At 44.6% G+C, this 22,480-nt stretch overlaps 2 protein-coding genes across 14 annotated transcripts; both read left to right on the forward strand.

Moving 5' to 3' along the window:
- The first annotated feature begins 1,291 nt into the window (after nt 1-1,291).
- Mrpl20 (mitochondrial ribosomal protein L20) lies at nt 1,292-5,828 on the forward strand. The gene is made up of 4 exons (NM_001109428.1): nt 1,292-1,506; nt 1,601-1,711; nt 3,786-3,863; nt 5,474-5,828. The coding sequence occupies exons 1-4, from the start codon at nt 1,420-1,422 to the stop codon at nt 5,645-5,647; spliced, it is 450 nt and encodes a 149-aa protein (NP_001102898.1). The 5' UTR covers nt 1,292-1,419; the 3' UTR covers nt 5,648-5,828.
- Nucleotides 5,829-9,846: 4,018 nt separating this feature from the next.
- Ccnl2 (cyclin L2) lies at nt 9,847-21,119 on the forward strand. Of its 13 annotated transcripts, none has more exons than XR_015619590.1 (13): nt 9,847-10,155; nt 10,563-10,637; nt 10,850-10,959; nt 12,776-12,896; nt 15,292-15,356; nt 17,710-17,809; nt 18,167-18,271; nt 18,357-18,504; nt 18,947-19,058; nt 19,140-19,232; nt 19,691-19,801; nt 19,884-20,004; nt 20,114-21,117. XR_015619590.1 is itself a non-coding variant. In XM_087548546.1 (12 exons), exons 7-12 carry the CDS (start codon nt 17,717-17,719, stop codon nt 20,466-20,468), a joined length of 906 nt encoding a protein of 301 aa, XP_087404672.1. In that variant the 5' UTR covers nt 9,847-10,155; nt 10,563-10,637; nt 10,850-10,959; nt 12,776-12,896; nt 15,292-15,356; nt 15,916-16,041; nt 17,710-17,716; the 3' UTR covers nt 20,469-21,117. The 13 variants fall into 13 exon arrangements, 6 of the variants coding, with proteins under 6 accessions (XP_087404672.1, XP_087404673.1, XP_087404670.1 ...); XR_015619592.1 differs by having other exon boundaries at nt 18,950-19,058; XR_015619595.1 differs by having other exon boundaries at nt 18,167-18,279; nt 18,950-19,058; nt 19,691-20,004.
- Nucleotides 21,120-22,480: the final 1,361 nt, after the last annotated feature.

Here is a 22,480-nt window from a genome sequence, read left to right on the forward strand (position 1 = left end):
GGTTCAAGTTCTAGTGCGTCCTTACTGCAAAGCGACACCATCTTGCCAAATTACTTTCTCTTTGTGCAATACTTGAGAGTATTTTTATCACTCTCTGACCTCCATATGCCCCCCAACACCAGTAAATATATACATTCATTTTTTGGTTTTTTTTTTTTTTTTAGCCTTTTGAGACACAGTTTTCCGCTTCTGCCCTCCAAGTGCTGAGATTAAAGTGGGCACCAGCAGCCTAGTATTGTTTGAAGCAGAATACTTCTATGTGGCTCCAGCTCTCCTAGAACTCTCTATGTGTGTAGATTAGGCTGGCCTACAATTCACAGAGATCATCTTGCTTCTGCCTCCCATGTACTAGATTTTTTTTTTCTTTTTCTTTTTTCGGAGCTGGGGACCGAACCCAGGGCCTTGCCCTTGCTAGGCAAGTGCTCTACCGCTGAGCTAAATCCCCAACCCCGCCATGTACTAGATTTAAAGGCTTTTACTACCTTGGCAAAAGATTTTTTTTCATTCCACGTACATGGCTGTTTGGCCCGCATACCTATCTGTATGCCTCATGTGCAATTTGGCTGAGGAAGCCAGAAGGTGTGAGATCATTTAGAACTGTAGATGTAAACAGCGTTTTCAACTGATGAGCCGTCTCTGAAGCTTCCATAAATAACTTTTGTTTTTGTTTGGGTGTTTTGAGATAGGGTTTCTCTGTGTAGCCCTGGCTGTTCTGGAACTCATTCTGTAGACCAGTCTGGCCTCGAACTCACGAGATCCATCTCCCTCTGCCTCCTGAGTGTTTGGATCGAAGGCATATGCCACCACCATCTGGCTTCGTAGCCAACTTCTTAGTCAGAGCTTTACTCTGAGTAAAGCTGATGAATACGCTAAATTCTGCCACTCTTAAAAGTCGACTGTGAGTCCCACTCCTGCTGTCAGCTTGGCCTTCATCTCAGTAGAGCTTGGATCACCTGCAACTCCCCCGGAGCTTGGCCTGCTGAATCTGTGGGAGGTTGGGCTTGACCCCCGGGACACAATTTCAGGACGGTAGATACCTTTGTTCTTTTGAGCATGTGACTCAGACTTGCGTTCTTCAGAATGGGTTTACTTGATTTAATTTCTTTTATTTAGGACCAATTGATGCCCACACAAGAGTATACCACCGAGGGTTCTTGGTCGTTTACGTAAATCTGATTTCTGTTCGAGACTGCTCTATCAACTTTATCATCATCCCCGCTGGCTTGGTCCCTCCAGTTTATGATATCAGTTCTAACCATTCACCCGCGTGCGGACCGTCTGGCACAACGGAACTGAACTCAGGGACGAGTCTAGAGGCGACCCGGAAGACAGTGCTTGCACACATCCGTCAGGGCAGGACTTTCTGACCGTTGACCCGGAAGCGCTTATGGTAGCCCCTCGGGATTCCGGGGTCCCATCATGGTCTTCCTTACGACGCGGCTCTGGCTACGGAACCGCCTCACAGACCGCTATTGGCGGGTTCAGGAGGTGCTGAAACATGCTGGGGTGAGTGCGCGTGTCGGTGTCCCGGGGGCCATGGTCGAAGAGTCGTGCTGCCATCCGGACACCCTTCTTCCATTTTTTTATTTTTTTCATCCAGCATTTTAGGGGAAGGAAGAATCGCTGCTACCGGCTGGCCGTCAGGGCGGTGACCAGAGCCTTCGTTAAGTGTACGAACTCCCGCAGACTTAAGAAGCGGAACCTGAGGACCGTAAGCGCCGCCCCTGGCAGCCGGACCCCAACACCCCCCTCCCACTCCCCGCTTGTCCTTCATCTCCCTAGAGCTATAGGCTCTCTTCCACACAGGGCTTCTGGAGCTCAGCCCTCCATGCCCCCTTTCCCCCAACCCCCCCGGTGCTTGGCCTTCTGTATCCACAGGACATTGGCTTTCATCCCTTGAGAATTTCATTTACCTCTTTGGACAAAAGCTGTGTGAAGTGTTTTTCTGTCATTTTCGAAAGCTGTACTCGGGGCCTGTGTCATAGTTCTTCTAAGTTCTTATGAGTTATGTCCACAGGGCCGTAAGAAATGTCATTTCTGACCTTGACAGTCAGAAAGTGTTCCCTAAAGGCTCAGCAGATAGGAGGACATGCTGGTCTTCTATATCAACTCAAAACTGTCTATACTTGTAGCTTCAAGGGATCTGACTCATCTTGGTCTCCACGTGCACCCACTCACACACATCCTCACAGGATATATACAAATATAAAAAAAATTTTGTCTGTGCCTTTCCAGACAGATGTTAAGGTGTTTGTCAGTGGGTAGCACAGACTCTACTAATTCAATCAAGCCAAATCTTTCAAGAACCCTCTCTCCCTTCATGGAGTCGAGTTTGCCATGTTCCTATTTCTGCCACAGAATCTCAATCTTTGTTTTATTGGTGCATACAAATCGTTTTCAGTGGCTGACTGATTGACTGACTTGTCAATTTTGACTGAGAAGAAGGCAGTACTGATTGAGGATTGAATGAACCCAGGCCCTTGAATAGGCTAGGCATGGATTCTCTGTGTGTGCCTGCACTCCTGCATATGCCGGAATGTGGAGGCTAGAGGGTAATTTTCAGGAGTTTGTTTTTGCCTTTTACCTTGTTGCGGCAGAATCTGCCTTGCTGTTCCTGTTATACTCTGTACTCTAAGCTACCTGGTCCATGAAGTTCTGGCTCAAACTTAGGACTGCGAGGGTCGTACATGCATACTGCTGTGGCCAGCCTTTTGTGTTTCAGGTATTGAGTGATAGAAGTCAACTTGAAGTGTAATTACTCAGCCATCACCTGTTTTTTGTTTTGTTTTAGTTTTTTTGTTTTTGTTTTGAGATGAGGACCTGAATGTGCTAGGGTGCCTGGCCTCCAAACTTTAGGGAAATCTGATGTCACAGAACTTTTAAGTTCTGAGGCTGGACTTGAACTCATGCTATTGTCCAGGCTTGTAGTCATGCCTCAGCTATAATGGGGTTTGGGGTTACAGAGCCCCTACCAGGCCTCCTGCCTATATATATATTTTGTTTGCTTCTGAGATATAATGTCACCATATAGCCTACCTGCCCTGAAACTCACTGGTTAGACCAGGCTGGCCTTAGACTTGAGATGATCCTCCTTCCTCCTGAGTGCTGGAATTTCAGGCATGTAGTATCACCTTAGCTTGTTTGCCACTTATTACGGAACTTTTTGCTTTACTTCCTGTGTTTGCTTTGTGGTGTGTTGTTGAGACTGAGCCTTAATGTGTTGCTCTGCTGTCCTGGAACTCGCTATGTATATACCAAGTTGGCTTCTAACTCACAGTGATCTGCCCTCCTCTGCCTCCCTAGTGCTGGGATTAGAGGATTGTACCACCAGGACCGGCTGCCTGTTTTGCTTTTTTGAGAGAGTATCTCAATGCCTAACCTAAGCTGGCTGAAATTCCTGGAGTGCTGCCTGCTTGTGAATCATAGTGGAGCCGGCCTGTGTGAAATGTATCAACCTTTGTTGTTGCTTTCCCTAAAAACCTGTTTTCCTGAGAAGAAACATGGTTTCTACTTATTTTACAAGCACTTTTTAGTGCAGAGTCTTTGCTATAAACAAGATATAGATACAACATTCAGAAATCAATAGCAAACCATCCTAGAGTCAGGTGTAGTGGTACAGACCTTTACTCTCAGCACTAGAGAGGCAGAGGCAGGCAGATTTTTGTGAGTTTGAGGCCAGCCTGGCTTACATTGTGAGTTCCTGAAAACTCAGAGATGCATAGTAAAACCCAGTTTCAAAAAAAGAAAGAAAATCAGTATTAAACCTCTCAATGTTTTGATTCTAGCTCTGGATTAATCGAATTACAGCTGCCTCCCAGGAACATGGCTTACAGTACCCAGCATTTATTCTCAACTTAGTTAAGGTAAGTTGAGCCGTATCAAGGTGTTGAGCATGTAAAGGAGTCATGCCATCAGATGTGAGCCAGCCTAGTTTAGCATATTGTGAGCAGAGCATGTCATACAGTTGCCAACATGGATATTTCTGTATGAAAAGAAAAAGGTAGAAAACTGATTTTAATTTTAGAATTTGAGGGGTTTTGTTTGTTTGTTTGTTTATGTTTTTATGTACAGAAGTTATTTTATATGTGTGTGTAAGTCTGTGTAATACATCTGTGCCTGGTATCCTTGGATACCAGAGGAGAGCATTAGGTCCCTAAGTTAGGATGACTGCAAACTGTCATGTAGGTACTGGGAGTAAACTTCAGTCCTCTGGAAGAGGAGTAAGTGCTCATAACTGCTGAGCGGTCTCTCTAGCTGTCCAGTGGTGGGCATTCCATTTCTGCTCTATCACAGACATTGTTCTAGTGCTTTAAAAGGGTCGTCTAGGTGACCTGAGTCGCTTTTAGGTCCTCCATTTTACTTATGTGGGCCTGAAGTTCAGAAGTAGATTTAAAGTCACAGGTGTTTGGGGTACGATGGTGCGTACCTTTAGTCCAAACTATTGGGAGGCAGAGGCAGATGCATCTCTGAGGTTGATGCCAGCAAGGTTTATGTAGTAAGTTTCAGGACAACCAGAGCTACATAATAGATTTAGGGGAAAACAAAGGGAGGGTGGGGAGGGGGAGAAAGTCAGTCACAGGTCACGCAATAGAGTCCACTCAATGCTTGAAAACAGTATTTAATATATGCAGCTCATCCCCCTTCTTTTCTTGCTTTCCGAAATCACCTGTTACTTTATCATCATTGCTAAGGTTAAGAAGCAGGGCCTTGTACATATGACTTCTACCACTCAGTTACTCTCCCAGCCCTATAGCCTCTTTCTTCTAAGCCAGAGTCTCACCTTGAAATCACCTGTGTCTGGGGGCTGAGGATTTAGCTCAGTGGTAGAGCGCTTACCTAGGAAGCGCAAGGCCCTGGGTTCGGTCCCCAGCTCAAAAAAAAAGAACCAAAAAAAAAAAAAAAAAAATCACCTGTGTCTGCCAACCCTGCAGTCTTACTTGGTAGAAATCACAGCTTAATGAGTTTATACATCCTTGAATTACAGTAAAGAGTTGGCACAGGCCGGAAGTTTCAGTGCCCAGGTAACCACTGACCCTAGCCATGGTACCTGGGCCTCAGTGTGGTCTTTCATGTCGCAGCCTCTATCGGCTCCCTTCTTCGTCCTCACATCTGTCCTGCAGTGTCCTGATGTGTTCTCTATGTAAGATGTTCCTACTGTGCCTTTCCCACAGTTCCCCAGTGTTTCACACTAGTAGAGTGTTGGCTGGCTACTCTAGACCCAGTAGAGGTCTTGTGGCTGCATCCTTCTGTTTGCCCCAACATGGTCTCTCCTGTATTCTATTGAAATATTTTCTTTTTGTTGGTTGGTTACTGTTGTTTCTTGAGCTAGGGTATTCTTTACCTGGCCTGGAACTTACAGGGATCTGCCTGCCAGTGGCTCTATGGTGCTGGAATTAAAGGCATGTGCCACCACACCTAGTTTTCTCTCGTGGTTTCTATGCTTACTACAGGCTGTGGTTCTTTGTCTTTCCAGTGCCAGGTGGAGCTCAACAGGAAAGTACTTGTGGACCTGGCCATCTATGAACCAAAGACGTTTAAATCTTTGGCTGCTTTGGCTAAGAGGAGGCAGCAGGAAGGATTTGCTGCAGCTTTGGGGGATGGAAAGGAGCCTGAAGGTATCTTTTCCAGAGTGGTACAATACCACTGAAGGCTGCAGTGCTATAGAAACTGTTAAAAACAAGATAGGACCAAAAGGATTGTCACCAGTAAGTCTGATTTGTATTTATTTACATTTTAGCAACAGGCCTGAGACAACAGGTGTTTACTCAGTGACACAGCCCCAAACTGTCCTGTAAAGAATGTACAAATAAAGTTTTTGCAGTGTTGAATTTGTGAGTTATTTCCTGGCATCAAGTAATCCACCTTAGGGGGATATAAAGCTTCTGTACCACCCATAGATTTGCCAGTGTGGGCTACCTATTATGGGAAAGGCTAAGTAGGAGTAGTAGGATTCATCTCTGCACACTGCTTTTCCCTTTAAAGTAGGGGTCCTAATCAGGTTTTGAACTGACACTCCTCCCCTCAGTTGTCTGGTCTGCCTTAAGTCCTCACAAATGAAGGCTTACTGTAAACATGATTGATTTAACCTCTTGGTCTTTTCCTCATGTATGTCATGGGCCCAGGGACTCAGCAGTTGAGCCACTAGCTGCTTTCCTTCTCTTTCCATGCTCCCAGTTGAGTACAATCAGGGGAATATGTCCCCTTATGAGGAATGTGATGCTCTTGGTTTCAGTTTGAAAGGATGTGTCAATTTCAGAGGGGGTTGGGGCACTTGCAAATTTTTATCATGTAGCTAGGTCTTTTCACAAGACTGCTCTGTAAGGCTAAGGAATAAATTTTGGACAGTCCTGTTGCAGCAGCACCTCAGCAGCTCTATTGATGATGTTGTATGATGCAGACTCTTTCTCCTACATTATCTAATGTATTCAGGTTAGGTCCATTCCTTGACCTCTTGGGGTCCTGCTTCACCTAAAGACTGCCATCTCTTTTTTTTTTTTTTTTTTCTCGGAGCTGGGGACCGAACCCAGGGCCTTGCCTTTGCTAGGCAAGCACTCTACCACTGAGCTAAATCCCCAACCCCCCAGACTGCCATCTCTTAAACACCTAATTTCCATGCTTCTGTCAAATTCTATAGTTTGTACTCCCTAATCTTCATTCTTGTGTCCACTGCTTGTTTTTCATGATTGGTCTACATTTGATCTTATCCTAGTAACTCTTACCAAAGCCATTTCCTGGAAACAAATCCCAGCAGACCCTGACAATAACTCCTTTCCTTGATTTATTCCATTCTTTCTTCTAGCTAGGACAGCATTCCTGAGATGTGAACAAAAGGGGACTCACCTCAGAGGGAACCATTGACTGATCAAAGTAAAGATACGACTAAAGTCCACTTGGTATACCAGTGAGTTTGTCAGGATTACTTAAGGGAGCAGAAATGACTCAAATGAGTGATAGCTCATGAAAACTGGAGTGCACTGCACTGCTTACAAGCAGCCCAGTGGGTTGGGGAGTGTCTCTTCCGAGCACCTTGGCTTGTTTGAGAGTCTCTCAGTAGTCCTTACAGCTGTTGACGTGACACGCTTGGGGAGGGTGTCTAAGAAATCCAGTCAGTTTCAGGGACATTCTGAAGTTACTAACCTTGAAAAAAACAACAAAAAAGCCCCACAGGGTATCCTGAGTGTTTAAACAGCACTGGCTATTCTGGTACTCACTTTGTAGATCAGCCGCCTCTGCCTCCTGAGTGTTGGGATTATAGACATATGCCACCATGCCCAGCTATTTGTATCTTAAAAAGTTTACCTCAGGATGGAATGTTACCTCCTTTAAGAGCATCCTTTATCTTGGGGGAATTGTTAAATAATTGTCAGCCACATTTATATAGGAAAGGCCCAGATCTACTTTATTTGTTGAGCCCCCTGCTACAGAAGCTGTGGTGTCTGTCTCTACCTCCAATTGGAACCATGCTGTTCTTTAGTGACACCATCCCTCATCTTAGGCCACCTGTCGCTTGTGAGTCATTCTGAGCTCTTTCCTCTGAATGCACACTTCTAGCACAATACATAACTAAAAGTCCTAATTTGCCTCCTATAATTTGTGTTGTTGACAATTTTGTGTACCTCAAGAGTGATTCTGAATTCCTGATTTCATGCCTCTACCTCCCAAGTTCTGGGATTATAGGTATGTACCTGCCATGTCTAGTTACTGGGATTCAGAGTATTAAATGCAGGGTTTCATGCATCCCACAGAAGCTCACAACTCAGTTATATTCCTAGTCTCTAAAGATCGTTTGGTTCTGTCCTCTATCATCACTGTAGGCAAGCTTAAGTTTGCCTTCTATTTACTGAAGATTCCTACAAGGCTTTTTTTGGCTTTTTTTCTTGGGCATAGAGGTCACTGCACTGGGTATTTGTGTCTTGTTTACAATACGCTCAACATTTTGCCCAAATGTTCAATACGTTTTACTCATTAGCCAACCAACGGTTATTGAACACATGGAGAAGATACAGATCCATGTGGCCCCTTCACTGAGCTTTGTTTTCTCCTTCTCACAGTAAAGATGAGGTATTGCGGATCACTGTTGAGTTGTAACCAACAGCCGTATCCAGCATAGGTTTCTCCTTCTGATGGATGTAAGTCATCTCCAGTATTAGTCTGGGTTGAGTGACTCGAGCCAACAATCTTTTCTATTTTTTTTTAAAAAGAATTTATTTATGTATTCATGTACACTGTAGCTGTCTTCAGACACACCAGAAGAGGGCATCAGATTCCATTACAGATGGTTGTGAGCCACCATGTGGTTGCTGGGAATTGAACTCAGGACCTTTGGAAGAATAGTCAGTGCTCTTAGCCGCTGAGCCATCTCTTCAGCCCCCAACAATCTTTTTTAATCCTTTGGCCAGCTTCAGTTTAGGGAATGGGCAAACAGACTAGGCAGTGACAGTTGTGCGTACCTTAGAGCTGCAACCTAGGGGTGGAACAGATGGATGGACAGCAACAATGTGGCCTTTACAGTGAGAGGATTGAAGATGAGATCTTTGTTGGATCTGCTTGGGAGTGGAATCAAATCAACCCACTACAGCTGGACTATGGAATACTGACTTTTGACCGCCTTGTTGGCAGTTCAAAATACCTGAGTCAGACCTATCCAGGAGCCTCCTTAAACTCTAATGTCCTCCCAATTTTCCCTCTCACCGAACCTGGCTGAAATCTTGTTGAAATCTCGAGATAACTGAGCAGTGACAGGTAATAACCACATCTACTGTCTAGTAGTAGCACTGTTTTGGGTGAAACTAGGCAGGTCAGGAATGGAGTTTGTAATAATAAATATTGCCTGTGGAGTCTACTACTACAAGCCTTTTCACATTGATCTTCAAGGTCCCCAGTCATTTTGGGCCTGTACTTGGTCCAGTAGGTTGCTAGGGTCCCCTTTAAAAAAAGGTTATGTGGGGCTGGGGATTTAGCTCAGTGGTAGAGCGTTTACCTAGGAAACTCAAGACCCTGGGTTCGGTCCCCAGCTCCGAAAAAAAGAACCAAAAAAAAAAAAAAAAGGTTATGTATATGAGAGCTGTTTGCATTTGTGCCTGCATGACAGAAGAGACAGAAGAGGATATCAGATTCGATTATAGATGGTTGCAAGCCATGATGTCGTTGCTGGAATTCAGGACCTCTTCAAGAGCAGCCAGTGCTCTTAACTGCTGAGTCGTCTCTCCAGCCCCTTCATCGGCACTCTTTGTTTCTTTCTTTCTTTTTTTTTTTTTTTGGCTTGCGACAGGGTTTCTCAGTGCAACAGCCATGGTTGTCCTGGAACTCAAACTGTAGAGAGAAGGCTGACCTTGAACTCACAGAGGTCCGCCTGCTTCTGCCTTCCAAGTGCTGGGATTAAAGGCACCACTGCCCCGCTTTCTTCTGCACCTTTAATGCTGGCAGATCCACCCCACAGCCAGAGGACAGAAGAGGGTTGCGAACTAAAGACCCTGAACTAAATCGCGGTGTAATGTACACATGAGACTGTGGAGAAAAAGGGTTGTTCTGTCCCGATCCCCGCGGAAAGACTCCCTTCTAGAACCCCAGTTTTCGAGGCAGAAGCACTGTAACCTCCGGATTTCGAGACAGTAGCCTTGTAATCTCCTGGCTTTCTGGATTGACCACTTCCGGTTCGGGCCAGGCCGCGGAGCCAAGTGGGTAACGAGCAGCCCCACCCGTGGGTACTTCCGGCGTCAGTGCCTGACGCGATACTGAAGGACTGGTCGTACGGCCAACGGCGTCGAGACAGCGGTGACGTTCAACCAATGGAAGGGGGTGGGGCGGGGCGGCCATGATCGTCTCGAGCAGCCGCCCTGACGGGAAGGGCCCGAAAAGAGTCGGCGGCACAAAATGGCGGCGGCGGCAGCCGGGGCTTCGGGGTTGATGGCTCCTGCGTTGGCGGCCTGCTCTTCCGGCTCGGGGGGAGCAGCCCCAGGGTCTCAGGGGGTGCTGATCGGTGACAGGCTATACTCCGGAGTTCTCATCACCTTGGAAAACTGCCTGCTGCCCGACGACAAGCTCCGCTTCACGCCATCCATGTCGAGCGGTCTCGACATCGATACAGAGACTGGACTCCGCGTAGTGGGCTGCGAGCTCATCCAGGCAGCCGGCATCCTACTCCGCCTGCCGCAGGTAAGTGCTGGGCCGCGAGCTTTGTAGGTAGCCGTTCGCCGGCCGGCCAAGTAGCGGGCCTTTGTTGTCGTCTTGGCCCATGTCCCGAAACCAACCCTACCTAGACTCGGACTGAGGTCGGAGCCTGTACCTCTCTGCAGCCTTAAAATAACTTGCCTGAACCGGTGCTTCAAACCTGACCGCTGATCGGCTTGGAGCAGGGCCCGCGCTCGCCATCACCTCCCCTCCCCCACCCCACTCGAGCGAAAGGCCCTTTTACCCACCAAGAAAACCTCGCGAGACACAAATCCTTTGGGGAAATGGAAACTGTCGTGGGTATTTGTCTTGGGGAAAATCACACAAGGCATTTCAGCTAGGACAAGCTTGAGTCCTGCGTTCAAACGTGATGGAACCTTCTCTGTCCCTAGGTGGCCATGGCTACAGGGCAGGTGTTGTTCCAGCGCTTCTTTTACACTAAGTCCTTCGTGAAACATTCCATGGAGGTAGGCTTCTTTCTGTTTTGTCAGAGAAATGAATTGGGAGGAAACCTGGCTTGTTATGCCTAGTACTTAGTCAACTGAATTCTGTCCTGCAAAGTCTACACAGCTCTTTCCATAGAGGCCTGTGTGTATCTTCTGGTTGTCTCTAATAGTTTTAATGTCTTGGAAGGTTCTCAGGTTGGGGAAAAACACCCGTGTCCCTATGTGCATTTCAGCATGTGTCCATGGCTTGTGTTCACCTGGCTTCCAAAATAGAAGAGGCTCCAAGACGAATCAGAGATGTCATCAACGTATTCCATCGCCTTCGGCATCTGCGAGAGAAAAAGTGAGTCCTTTCCAGAGCTGTCATAATGCCTGTCATTGTCATACCAATCTGTGAGTTTACAGTAGTGTGTTGGCAGGTGCCCCAGATGCTGTCTTGGGGCAGTTGGTAGGGAGTGAATAAGCAGGATAGCTGGCAGTCTAGCCCTGCTGGAACAATTCGTGTGTGACCACATCAGCTCACCACCCTTATTGTCCTGTTTGTTCCATGGTTCTACTGAGAACCTCTGAGCACCAGATCCCTGGTTCTTAGCCTCAGCACTGTTGGTGTCTGAACTGGCCATTCTTTCATTCTTTGTTAAGGGAATTATCCTAGCATTATAATACGTTTACCGATATTCCTGGCCTTTCCCTGCCAGAAGCCATTCATAACAAATATTCCTAGACACCCGTCTTTTGATATCTGGTCTTGCTGTGTAGTGGTAACTGGCCTGAGATACAGGTGAGGCTGATCTTAACCTCTTAGCCATCCCATCTCAATCTTCCTTACAGGTGTAAACCACCATGCTTGTCTCCAAACACTGCCTTTTAAAATATCCATACAGAGCTAAGCTTGGGGGCACAAGCCTTTTATACCAGCACGCAGGAGGCAGAGGCAGGAGGATCTGTAGGTTTGAGGTCAGTCTGGTCCACGGAGCTAGTTGCAAAATAGCCTGGGCTACACAGAGGAATCCTGTCTAGCAAAACAACAACAAACTAAAGAAAAACAACACACATGCACGCGCACACACACACGCACACACGCACGCGCGCGCTCGGACTTGTCACCAAGCCTGACAACCTGAATTTAGTTCTGGGATCAACATGGTAGGAGGAGAATTGACTCCCACAAGTTGTCCTCTGACGTCCATAGGCACAACCCACATACCAAGCAAATGTTATACAAGTTTTAAAGAACAAACACACTGGGTTGATGAAATAGTTTAGTGGGAAAAGGAGCCTGTTGTCAAATCTGAAGTCCCGCATTGTAGGAGGAGGCAGTTGACTACAGCAGTCCCCCATCCACACATACCCACAAAACCAGAAAAGGAATATCCCTAGATCCTTTCTGAAGCCTTGAGTTTATGTAGACCAGGCTGGTCTCATTCATACAGATGGTCTTGTCTCTGGTCCCAGAATGCTGGGCTTAGGGGAGTGTACTACTATGCTCAGCTTAACAGAAGCCCTTTAAAACCTGACCAGGTCTCTCAGTTGGTCTCTCTCTCTCTCTCTCTCTCTCTCTCTCTCTCTCTCTCTCTCTCTCTCTGTTGTCTATTCTCCAGGCTGGGGGAGTTTGGGGTCAAATAATTTCTGTATTGAACATGTTTAGACTTTCTTGTCACTATTCCTTAAAAAACATTTATAGTGTACTAGGTATTATAAAGTATCCAAGAATGATATAAAGTGTGAAGAGGCTATGGGGATGTCCCACTACTTTGTATAAGGAACTTGAACATTCATAGGTATTAGTATTAGGTGAAGCAGCACCAGTATATACTAAGGAATGACTTTATTGTGCTGAATTGGTTCTGTAGTTTACAACTCATGAAAAGGTTGATCTTTTTGTCCTGAGTTCCGACATGGTGTTATATAACACTTGTGCAGAGATCCTCAGACCTTCTACCATATTCAAAAGGTATGTTAATATGGTAGAATATTGTGTATGTGTAAAGTCAAGCAGGGGCAGGTTGGTAATAAGTGTATGTAGGTTAGAGCTGTGTATGAGGTTTTATAGCTTTCTGTTACTGTGATATTTATCTCTTGGAAATAGTCGTGGAATCTAAAAGATTTTGTTTGATTAATCCTGGTACAGAGCATAAGCTTTGTCTTTTTTTTTCCAGGAAACCTGTGCCTCTGGTGCTGGATCAAGAGTATGTTAATCTGAAGAACCAGATTATAAAGGCAGAGAGACGGGTTCTCAAGGAATTGGGCTTTTGTGTCCATGTGAAGCATCCTCACAAGGTGGGTTTGGCTTAGCTCCTGCAACCACCCAAGTCACACTTAAGCTGACTTCTACTGTGTGCAAGAGTGAAGGCCTTGAAAAGTACTGAAAGTTTCCTCCTCCTTTGGTTTTCTTGTTTATGTCTAGAACTTTTAGTCCTTTACTTATAATCCTTTTATAATATGTTACTGGTTTTCTTTAGATTACAGCTTTCAAAAGCAGTGGTAACGTTTGAGGCTTAATTCATTAACATATTTTTCTTGTCTGGCTTGGACGTTTTCAGCTACATTTCAAGTAGGAGGTCCGCCTTCCCTACATGAGACCTTATCTCATAAATAAACAGGGCTCAGCCTTGGGTGGTAAGGCATACAACTTTAATCTTAGCATTTGGGAGGCTGAGGCAGGTAGATCTTTTGAGTTCAATCAAAGCCAGCTTGGACTACACAGTGGGTTCCAGGGCCAACAAGGCTAGGTAGTGGAACTTTGTCTCAAAGGAAAAAAAAAAAACACCAAGTATAGATAAAAACCACAGTGTGCAATCCTGTTCATCTGAATTCAGTCTTTGGAACACATGCAAAGGTCTAAGGAAAGAAATACCTAGTTCCACCATGTTGTTCTCTAATCTCCACATTTATGCTCTGCATGACAATAACATCGTGAGTAAAAATGAAAAATAAAATTGAAAAGAACAATTATTTTTAAGCCTACATTTTTTTTAAGATTTATTTATGTATTTTATATATGTCAATACTCTTCATGTACACCAGAAGAGGGAATCAGATCCCATGGTTGTGAGCTACTGTGTGGTTGCTGGGAATTAAACTCAGAACCTCTGGAAGAGCTGTCACTTGCTCTTGACCACTGAGTCATCTCTATCTCCATCTACATTTTTCATAACAATAAAAATTTTAAGTGCTTGTGCATGCAAACGCATTTTGGAGTTCATAGGAAAACTGCCAGGTCTGCTTCTCCCAGAGACAGGTGCTTTAGCTGGCCAGTGAGCCCTTATACTTCCTAAGTCATGGGATTAAAACTGTGAGTTACTGGGGGCTGGAGAGATGGCTCAGTGGTGAAGCTAACTGGCTGCTCTTTCAGAAGATCAGGGTTCAGTTCCCAGCACCTACATGTCAGCTTACAACTGTGTCCCACTCCAGTGCCAGGGAATCGGACACCTCCACGCTGGCATACAGGCAAAATACCAATGCACATAAAATGAGAAGAAAAATATATGGGGCTGGGGATTTAGCTCAGTGGTAGAGCGCTTGCCTAGGAAGCGCAAGGCCCTGGGTTCGGTCCCCAGCTCCAAAAAAAAAGAAAAAGGAAGAAAAAAAAAAAAAGAATAAAAATATATTTAAAAAAAAACAACTTCTGGGTGTTGTGACTCTCCGCTTTAATCCCAGCACTTGGAAGGCAGAAGCAGGTGGCTCTCTCTGAGTTTGAGGCCAGCCTTGTCTACAAAGCAAGTCTAGGACAGCCAGGGCTCTGTTACACAGACAAACCATGTCTTGAAAAACCAAACCCAAACAGTGTAACCTACCACTGCCAGCATTTTAGTATGGATTCTGGGGATGACTATGAGGCAAGCACTTTACTGACTGAACCAGAAAAAACTTAGCCCAACTCTTAACTGTTACTTTAGTAATACTTTATATGTTCTGTGGTAGAACAGGAAGAATTCTGAATCCTTTTATTTTAAAATAAATCAAAAAGCTCCAAGTACATGCTGAGTAGAAGCAAGTTTATTGTACCATTTCATGGGTGTCTCATCTAGTTCAGCTAAAGTAAAAACTTCTTTAAAAGTTCAGACATAGCTGGTAAGGTGGTACATACCTTTAATCCTAGCACTGTGGAGGGAAAAGGAAGGAAGATTTGAGTTTGAAACCAACCTGGTCTCCATTTTGAGCTCTAGGCCAGCCAGAGCCATAGTAAGACCCTATCTACATCAACAGACCAAACCCAGCAAATGTTCATGTTTACTTCCGTAGCTTTGACATCTTTTCTTGGATTTTGCGTTTCTGGCATTAAATTCTTATAAATTGTCCACTAAATATTTTACATGCTTTTCTTAACTTGTTTAATGTTATTTTCATATTTTGTACAACCTGACTACTGGGGTACAGGGATGTTTAGGTCAGGCTAATCTCATTGGTGGAAAAGGCGTTGTCAACGAGAATGAAAATGAGCCACATGGGAAACAGTGCCTTCAATGCCATGGGGCATGGCTTGGTTTTCACACTCACTCTGCCCAACTGTAAAAGCATGTAGCGAGCACATCACAAAAGTTGAGCTGTCTACCGGATGTCACCAGCAACTCTCTGGGGTATAGCTTGAGGTTCTTTTGCTGCATGGACACCAAGATCTGAGATCCTTGCTCCTGAAGTCTTTGGTAATAACTGCCTGACCCATATCTTCCAGATAATCGTTATGTACCTTCAGGTGTTAGAATGTGAGCGTAATCAGCACCTGGTCCAGACTGCATGGTGAGTTGATCTTCCTTGTTTCATGAGACCAGCAAGGGCAGTTGAGGAGTATATTATTTGAGGCACTTGGGCAGTGGGTTGTCATCCCATGACTTGGTTATGGGCTCGAATTGTCCCAGTGCCTAGTGATCTGCCCTATAATTACCTATCAGCCGCCCCCAAATTGACCGGGACAGGCTTAACGGTAGGTGGCCTACCCCTGCCCGTATATTTCCAACTGTCCCACCCTGAGAGAGTAGTCAATGGGCTTCCCTCTGGGGTTTGTCAGCTGGGCATATAAATGTTATAGATGATAGTTCAAACCACAGAATCAGCGGTATTATTTCTAGGGAGTATATCCCTTGAGGGAAGGGAAGATGGGGATTTGCTGCCATCCTGGGTTGGTTTTAGCAGGCATATGCTAGAATGAAGCCAGAAGTAACCATTTGGTATTGGGGTATATTTTCCCCACAGAGTTAAGTCTATAGGGGTCATATTGCTGACTGAATTGTCTGGTGCTATGACATGCTTTATAGAGAACCTGTTTTGACTTTTCTTTTCTGTACTCTTTCAATCAAAGGGTAGCCTCTGAGGGTAAGTGACTAAGACTTCTCCTCTGCTGTCCAAGCGCTTTGGTGCAGGGACAGCGGCCGTCTTCAGCCAATCCAGTGCAGGCTCTCCACCGAAGGCTGGCTCTAGACTGGTGGTATGCGTACCCAATAGTATAGTCATGGCCGACTGCTGCTTGTGGTTCTCTGACGATTGTGCTTCTTGTTAATCCTGTCATGCTTGGTAATTGTATCAATTAGAATTGATAACTGTCTTGACTTGAATTTTGTTATTTTAAAACTGCTGTACCTGTGCAATAAAGATGCAATACCTTTCTTTAAGAACAATTGTATAGAAAGCTATAAGAATGGAAGTGACACAATTGGCATGGTGAAAATTCAGGCTGTTCCTGGATACTATCATCATTTCTCCCAAGCCCTAAAGTTGCTCTTTTCAGCAACTTAAGTGGGACTCATTCCAGTAAAGGTGTGCATCTTTAAATTAAAATACTGTAATTTATTTGAAATATAGCATTAAGTTTAAATAGACCTTTGAAGGATTTCATTTGTTTTTAGAACAAAGTTAGTGAATTAATATATTTGAATACTAAAATTTCCTTACTAGTTGTAAAGTTATTGATGGTTCTACTTGTGAATGTTTAAGCTGATTAGCTACAGAATGGCTCCTGGGAGATGGGTAGTGCTGCTACTATTCTGGCTTCCCTTCTAAATGTAGAGGCGTTGCTTCCTGGGCCAGCTGCCTCTTACAGGCATCTGTAGAATTTATTGTTTAGAATGTCAGTGGGTTTGAATGTTACCTTCTCTAAGGTTTTAGGGCAGAGATAACTGGGTGGGAACAGTTAAATCTCTCATATGTGGTACAGCCTAACATTAGGGTATGCTGTACCATTGGATATATTGGGCAATGTATATAACCTCATGATGTGTTTTCTCGTGAATTGTTTTTGCATTGTTGATAAAGCTAGTATACTCCTTGGTTTTAGCCTATAAAATTTAAATATATAAAGAAACTATTAAAGATGTAGTCAATTTTAAATGACCTTTAACTTTTCTAAAAATGTGAAGTTTTGTACTTATATATATCAGCTAAAGTATTATAGCATTCTTTAGTGTACTTAGTTTGATGCCACTTTTAGTGTTTTTGTTGCTTTTGTCTGATTTTTATGAATGTTCATTTTAAGACTCCTTGTTGAAATGGGACAGTTTCGTTCTTTGATAAGCCCGAGAAGAGGATTCCCTTGGGTGTTGACCTCCTCTGCATGATGTGCCCATGCATCTGAACTGCACCCAAGGGCCTTTCCTTTCCCAAGTGGACTCCCTCCCTGGAGCTGTGGCTCAATCATCTGGAGAAGGACGGGGCTACAAATGCTGCCTGAAGAAAAGGAACACAGGAAGGAGGACAGCTTGTCTGACAGTTGGGAGGCTTCATGCTCAGCCTTCTCATTTGAGTTTGCATGTTTCTCTGCACTATGGATTTTGAACATTTAGATTTCTTTAATCAACTACATTTTAACTAAGTAGCATTTTCTTTCTAAGCATTGTGCTTTGCATGATAGCAGGTCATAGAGAAGGAAAAGTAAAGTTAAAGTCGGTTCTCGTTCATAGCAACATTATCTGACATTCAGCCAGCTTTTTCCCCCAGTGATTTATTTCTTTCCTGTATTCAGAATGTTCCCTGTTACCTGTGGGGATTCCCAGAGTACCCAGCACAGTCCTAGTGTAGAACCCTTAAGAATAACAACCTTTGATGACAGGTGGTGGCATAGTTGCCCATGGCATTACAGTCTTCCTGGTTTTGATTTCAGGAACTACATGAATGACAGCCTTCGCACAGATGTCTTTGTGCGGTTCCAGCCTGAAAGCATTGCTTGTGCCTGTATCTACCTTGCTGCCCGGACACTGGAGGTAAGTATGTGGCTGCCTGGGTTTTAGTCTAGATTCTAGACATTTCTCCATCCTGTTGGAGATGTTGATATATTTGTCAAACTAGGTTCATTTGCAACAAAGGTTCTTTGTAACTGACAGGACATTTTCAGGTGTCACCCTAAGAATCTTACTGGCCTTGAAGTGTTTTTGTGGTGGTGGTGGTGGTGGTGGTGGTATTTTTTTGAGACAACATCTCTGTTATGTAGCTCTGGGTGTCCCCAGACTCAGAAAGATCCACCGGCTTGTTTTCTGAGTGCTGAGAATAAAAGGGATGCACCACTATACCTGGCCTTGGAGTTTTAAGGAAAGTAACATGATAATATTTTGTGTTCACAGATCCCTTTACCTAATCGTCCACATTGGTTTCTTTTGTTTGGAGCAACTGAAGAGGAAATTCAAGAAATTTGCTTTAAAATCTTGCAGCTTTATACACGGAAAAAGGTTCCTCTGTATGTTTTTGTGTTTGTTATGTGCTTGTGTTTGGCCAGAAGCATCTGGTTCTGAATGGATGATTCTGGCTTTTCAGGTTGACTTGACGCATCTGGAAAGTGAAGTGGAAAAGAGAAAGCACGCCATCGAAGAGGCAAAGGCACGAGCCAAGGGTCTGCTGCCACCAGGGAGTGCGCCAGGCTTGGACAGTGCTACTGCAGGGTTCTCACCCGCTCCCAAGCCGGGTGAGTGTCCACAGTTTACACCCCACAAAGGGATAGCAGTTTGTGACCTGACTGGTTTGGGGGTGTGAGGTTCACCTTTCTTGGAATTGAGCCTGAAGCGTACGTACCTCAATAGTATGCTGTAAGTCAGGGAAGCCCTGACGGCTTTGTGTTCATATTAATATGGACTGGCATTTTAAAATGCTGGTTTGTTTTTCATTTTTTTATCATATTTACCAAGCTGACTTGTCAACTGATTAAGTTTTTAAACTTAGACTCTATGATTATATTGTTGGAACACAGAATATGATAACTCATTCCCTGGGCTTTGAGGAAAAGTGGTGTGAACAAAAGACCTGTCTGAGTCTCATGTATATTTTCATTCTTGTCCCAGGGTCTTATCTAGTATATTTTGTATTGAAGAAATTTCTGATTATATTTTTTAAATTCTTACTTGATTCAGTAGAATCCCCCAAAGAAGGTAAAGGAAGCAAGTCTTCCCCACTCTCTGTAAAGAATGCCAAACGGAAAATGGAAGGCCCAAAGAAAGCCAAGGGCGACAGCCCTGTAAATGGGTAAGATTATCATTGTTGCCCAGATAGCCATTGAAAGCTGAAGATGCTCCCGGTCTGTAACTACTCTGCTTCTGTTTGCAGCTTGCTAAAAGGGCAGGAGAGTCGAAGTCAAAGCAGGAGTCGTGAGCAGAGCTACTCAAGGTCCCCATCACGGTCTGCTTCTCCAAAGAGAAGGTGTGTCTGGAACTTACCCATAAGAGCCTTACCTGTTGTTTTCTTGGGTAATAGGAGGCGACATAGATGTCTCTTGGGATAGTGAAACATTGACTCCTGTTTGTTTGTTTTGAGAGATGGGGTTTCTCTGTAGCCCTGGCTTTCCTGTAACTGGCTCTGTAGACCAGCCTGGTCCCTGAATGCTTTATCTCTTTGTTTCAATAATTTATCTTTATTTTATGTGCATTGGTGTTTTAGCTGTATGCATGTCTTTGAGGGTGTCAGATTCCCTGGAATAGGAGTTACATAGTTTTGAGCTGCCATGAAGGCACTGGGAATTGAACCCAGGTCTTCTGAAAGAGTACTCAGTGCTCTTAACCGCTGAGCTATTTCTATAACTCTGGGATTTTAAGTTTATGGTTTCTCTCTCTCTCTCTTTCTTTCTCTCTCTGTCTCTCTTTTTTTTTTTTTTGAGACAGGGTTCTTTTCTGTATTCTAGCCCTGGCTGTCCTCAAACTCATTCTGTAGAGCAGACTGGCCTTGAACTCAGAGATCTACCTCCCTCTGTCTCCCATATGCTTGGATTAAAGGTGTGTACCTACACCCAGGGAGATGGTGGCTCTTCACCTAATGTGGTTTTCTTTGAACTCACGAGTTTGTTTGCTGTGGTAGTGGCATTTAGTTCCAGTACTTAGGAAGCAGAGGCAATCAGATCTGAGTTCGAGGCCAGCCTGGTCTACTGAATGGATTCCAGGATGACAAGGACTACACAGAGAAAAATCTAAATGTGTGTGTACGTACGGTTTTTTAAAGGGGGCCCTTTGGTAGCTCTCTGCTTTGTTAGGGCTTGGCTAGGGCTGGTGACCATAGTTTTGGTCACAAGGATGTTTTCCTCTCCACAGGAAAAGTGATAGTGGCTCTACCTCAGGGGGGTCCAAGTCACAGAGTCGTTCTCGGAGCCGCAGTGACTCTCCTCCAAGGCAAGTACACCGTGGTGCTCCCTACAAAGGCTCAGAAGTGAGGGGCTCCCGGAAATCCAAGGACTGCAAGCACCTCACCCAGAAGCCACACAAGTCTCGTAGCCGGAGCTCCTCCCGTTCCCGCAGCCGGTCACGAGAACGGACAGACAGTTCTGGAAAATACAAGAAGAAAAGTCATTACTATAGAGATCAAAGACGGGAGCGCTCAAGGTCATATGAGCGCACAGGCCATCGATATGAGAGGGACCACCCTGGACACAGCAGGCATCGGAGGTGAGATAGGTTCCCTGGTGGCTGCCCTTGGTCCCTCCCTGTTGGGCACACCTTGGCTTCAGTGGCCTTGTCACATAATGTTTTTTTAAAGTGTTTTTGATTGGACCTTGAGGTGAATTTGACAGTGGGCAAGGTGCCCTTCAGGCTGGCCTGGGGAGTGCTGCACATCTGTCCTAGGTAATGGTCCACCTCAACTGCAGACCTTCAGGTAGCTGGATGGAACAGCAAAGGCACACGCCTCCACTGGCGTGGCTTGGTGCTATTGACAAGCTGTCTCTTCACTCCTAAACTGATACTCAATTACGTTAAGCCAAGAAAGATGATTTTTCAAATCTTTGCCTATATTAGGTTGTACTTGTGTACATATTTTGCAGTGGTTCACAATGAGAAAATGGCCTTAATAGCCCCCTTGTTCTCTATTCACGTTGTAAATAAACATGTTTAATACAAGTGAAAGCTATATATGAGAACTCAGAATTTGATTCTGTTAGCTTAACACTTGTATAGAAAATTGAGATTTTTAAAATGTGAAGGTATTTAGGTCTGTGTTGAAAGTCATATATTTTTATCTGTGCAATGCTGAGTGCAGGCCACCAGCTCGAGAGAAATTTTACGTGGTTGAATAAACAATTCTCAGGACACTTGTTATGTAAGACTTTGTGGGCTGTCATTTTGGTTTTTTTTTTGTGTGTGTGTGTGCATGCCTGGGATTTGGCTGTGGGACTCAGGCCTGGTGGGAGTATTTGTGTGCAACTGTGCACTGCCAGCTTAGCTATTCTAGGGGCTGTATGAGCTGTGTATTCCCTGGTCCTTCATCCCTCTTCTCATTAAAGTGTTGGATTTTGTACTGAGCTCTGTGCCATCCTGAAACCATCTGTTCTTAGAGATGAAAGGAGGGAAGATATGTTATCAATGTATAGCTACAGGGCCCCAGCCTAAGGGTCACAGCACTATTATTATAACTCATGGTTGTGTTTAGGCACAGGGATAGCCAAGAATAGAGAGGGCTTCTGAGTTCAAAACTAGGATCTGAACCCTGTGGGCAGTGCAGTAAATGAGTTGAGTAAGCCTATTCTTTGAATGACTATTTCCTGTTCAAAGGGACTGGCTCATTTGCTAGGCGTCCCTTCTTTTTTTTTTTTTTTTTTAAAGATTTTATTCATTTATTATATATAAGAACACTGTAGCTGTCTTCAGATACACCAGAAGAGGGCATCGGATCTCTTTACAGATGGTTGTGAGCCACCATGTGGTTGCTGGGAATTGAACTCAGGACCTCGGGAAGAGTAGTCGGGTGCTCTTAACCGCTGAGCCATCTCTCCAGCCCCTAGGCATCCCTTCCTTAGACCAGCATCTAGAGACAAGTATAGGCCTGTCCCCTACCCCATTGCAGCCTCATTAGCCAGAGCATACACATAGTCTGCCTACATTTTGTCTGAGCAGCAATGCTGGGGCTAGTCAGATCCTGCTAACTTCATGCTTCCCTGTCCCTACACCAAGGAGTTAAGAGGTGAGTCAGCTCAACTGCAGTGGTTCCCAGGCATGGGGACCATTGAAACCAGTACATGTCATTTGTGGGCCCTGGTGAGAGAAAACAGTTTATCCTGGTAGCCCCTGTCTTAGGGTGGTATGATCAACCTTTCCTTCCCTCTAAGGGAGTGTTTCTTAACTGTAGGTCTCTACTCCTTTGGAGTTGATTGACATTTTCACAGGGGTTGCAGAAGATCTTGAGATAACAAATATTTATGTTACAGATCATAACTAGCAAAATTAAAGTTAGGGACTAGCAATGGACATAATTTTATGGCTGGGGTCACCATGATATGAGGAACTGTATGTTTTGCCTTGTCCATATCCTCTGCATCAAGAACCCTGTGGTTCGGGTACAGTGGTACTGTTGTTCACCGGTCACTTGTGTTTGATGCAGGAGGCACTATATCGCTTCTTCATCATGTACAGTACTCCAGTAACTTCTAGAACATAGAAAAGAAAACCACCACGATGTGTTAACAGTAG

The sequence above is a fragment of the Rattus norvegicus genome, chromosome 5 (assembly GCF_021556685.1).
Source record: "Rattus norvegicus strain SHRSP/BbbUtx chromosome 5, alternate assembly SHRSP_T2T, whole genome shotgun sequence".
NCBI classification, from domain to species: Eukaryota; Metazoa; Chordata; class Mammalia; order Rodentia; family Muridae; genus Rattus; species Rattus norvegicus.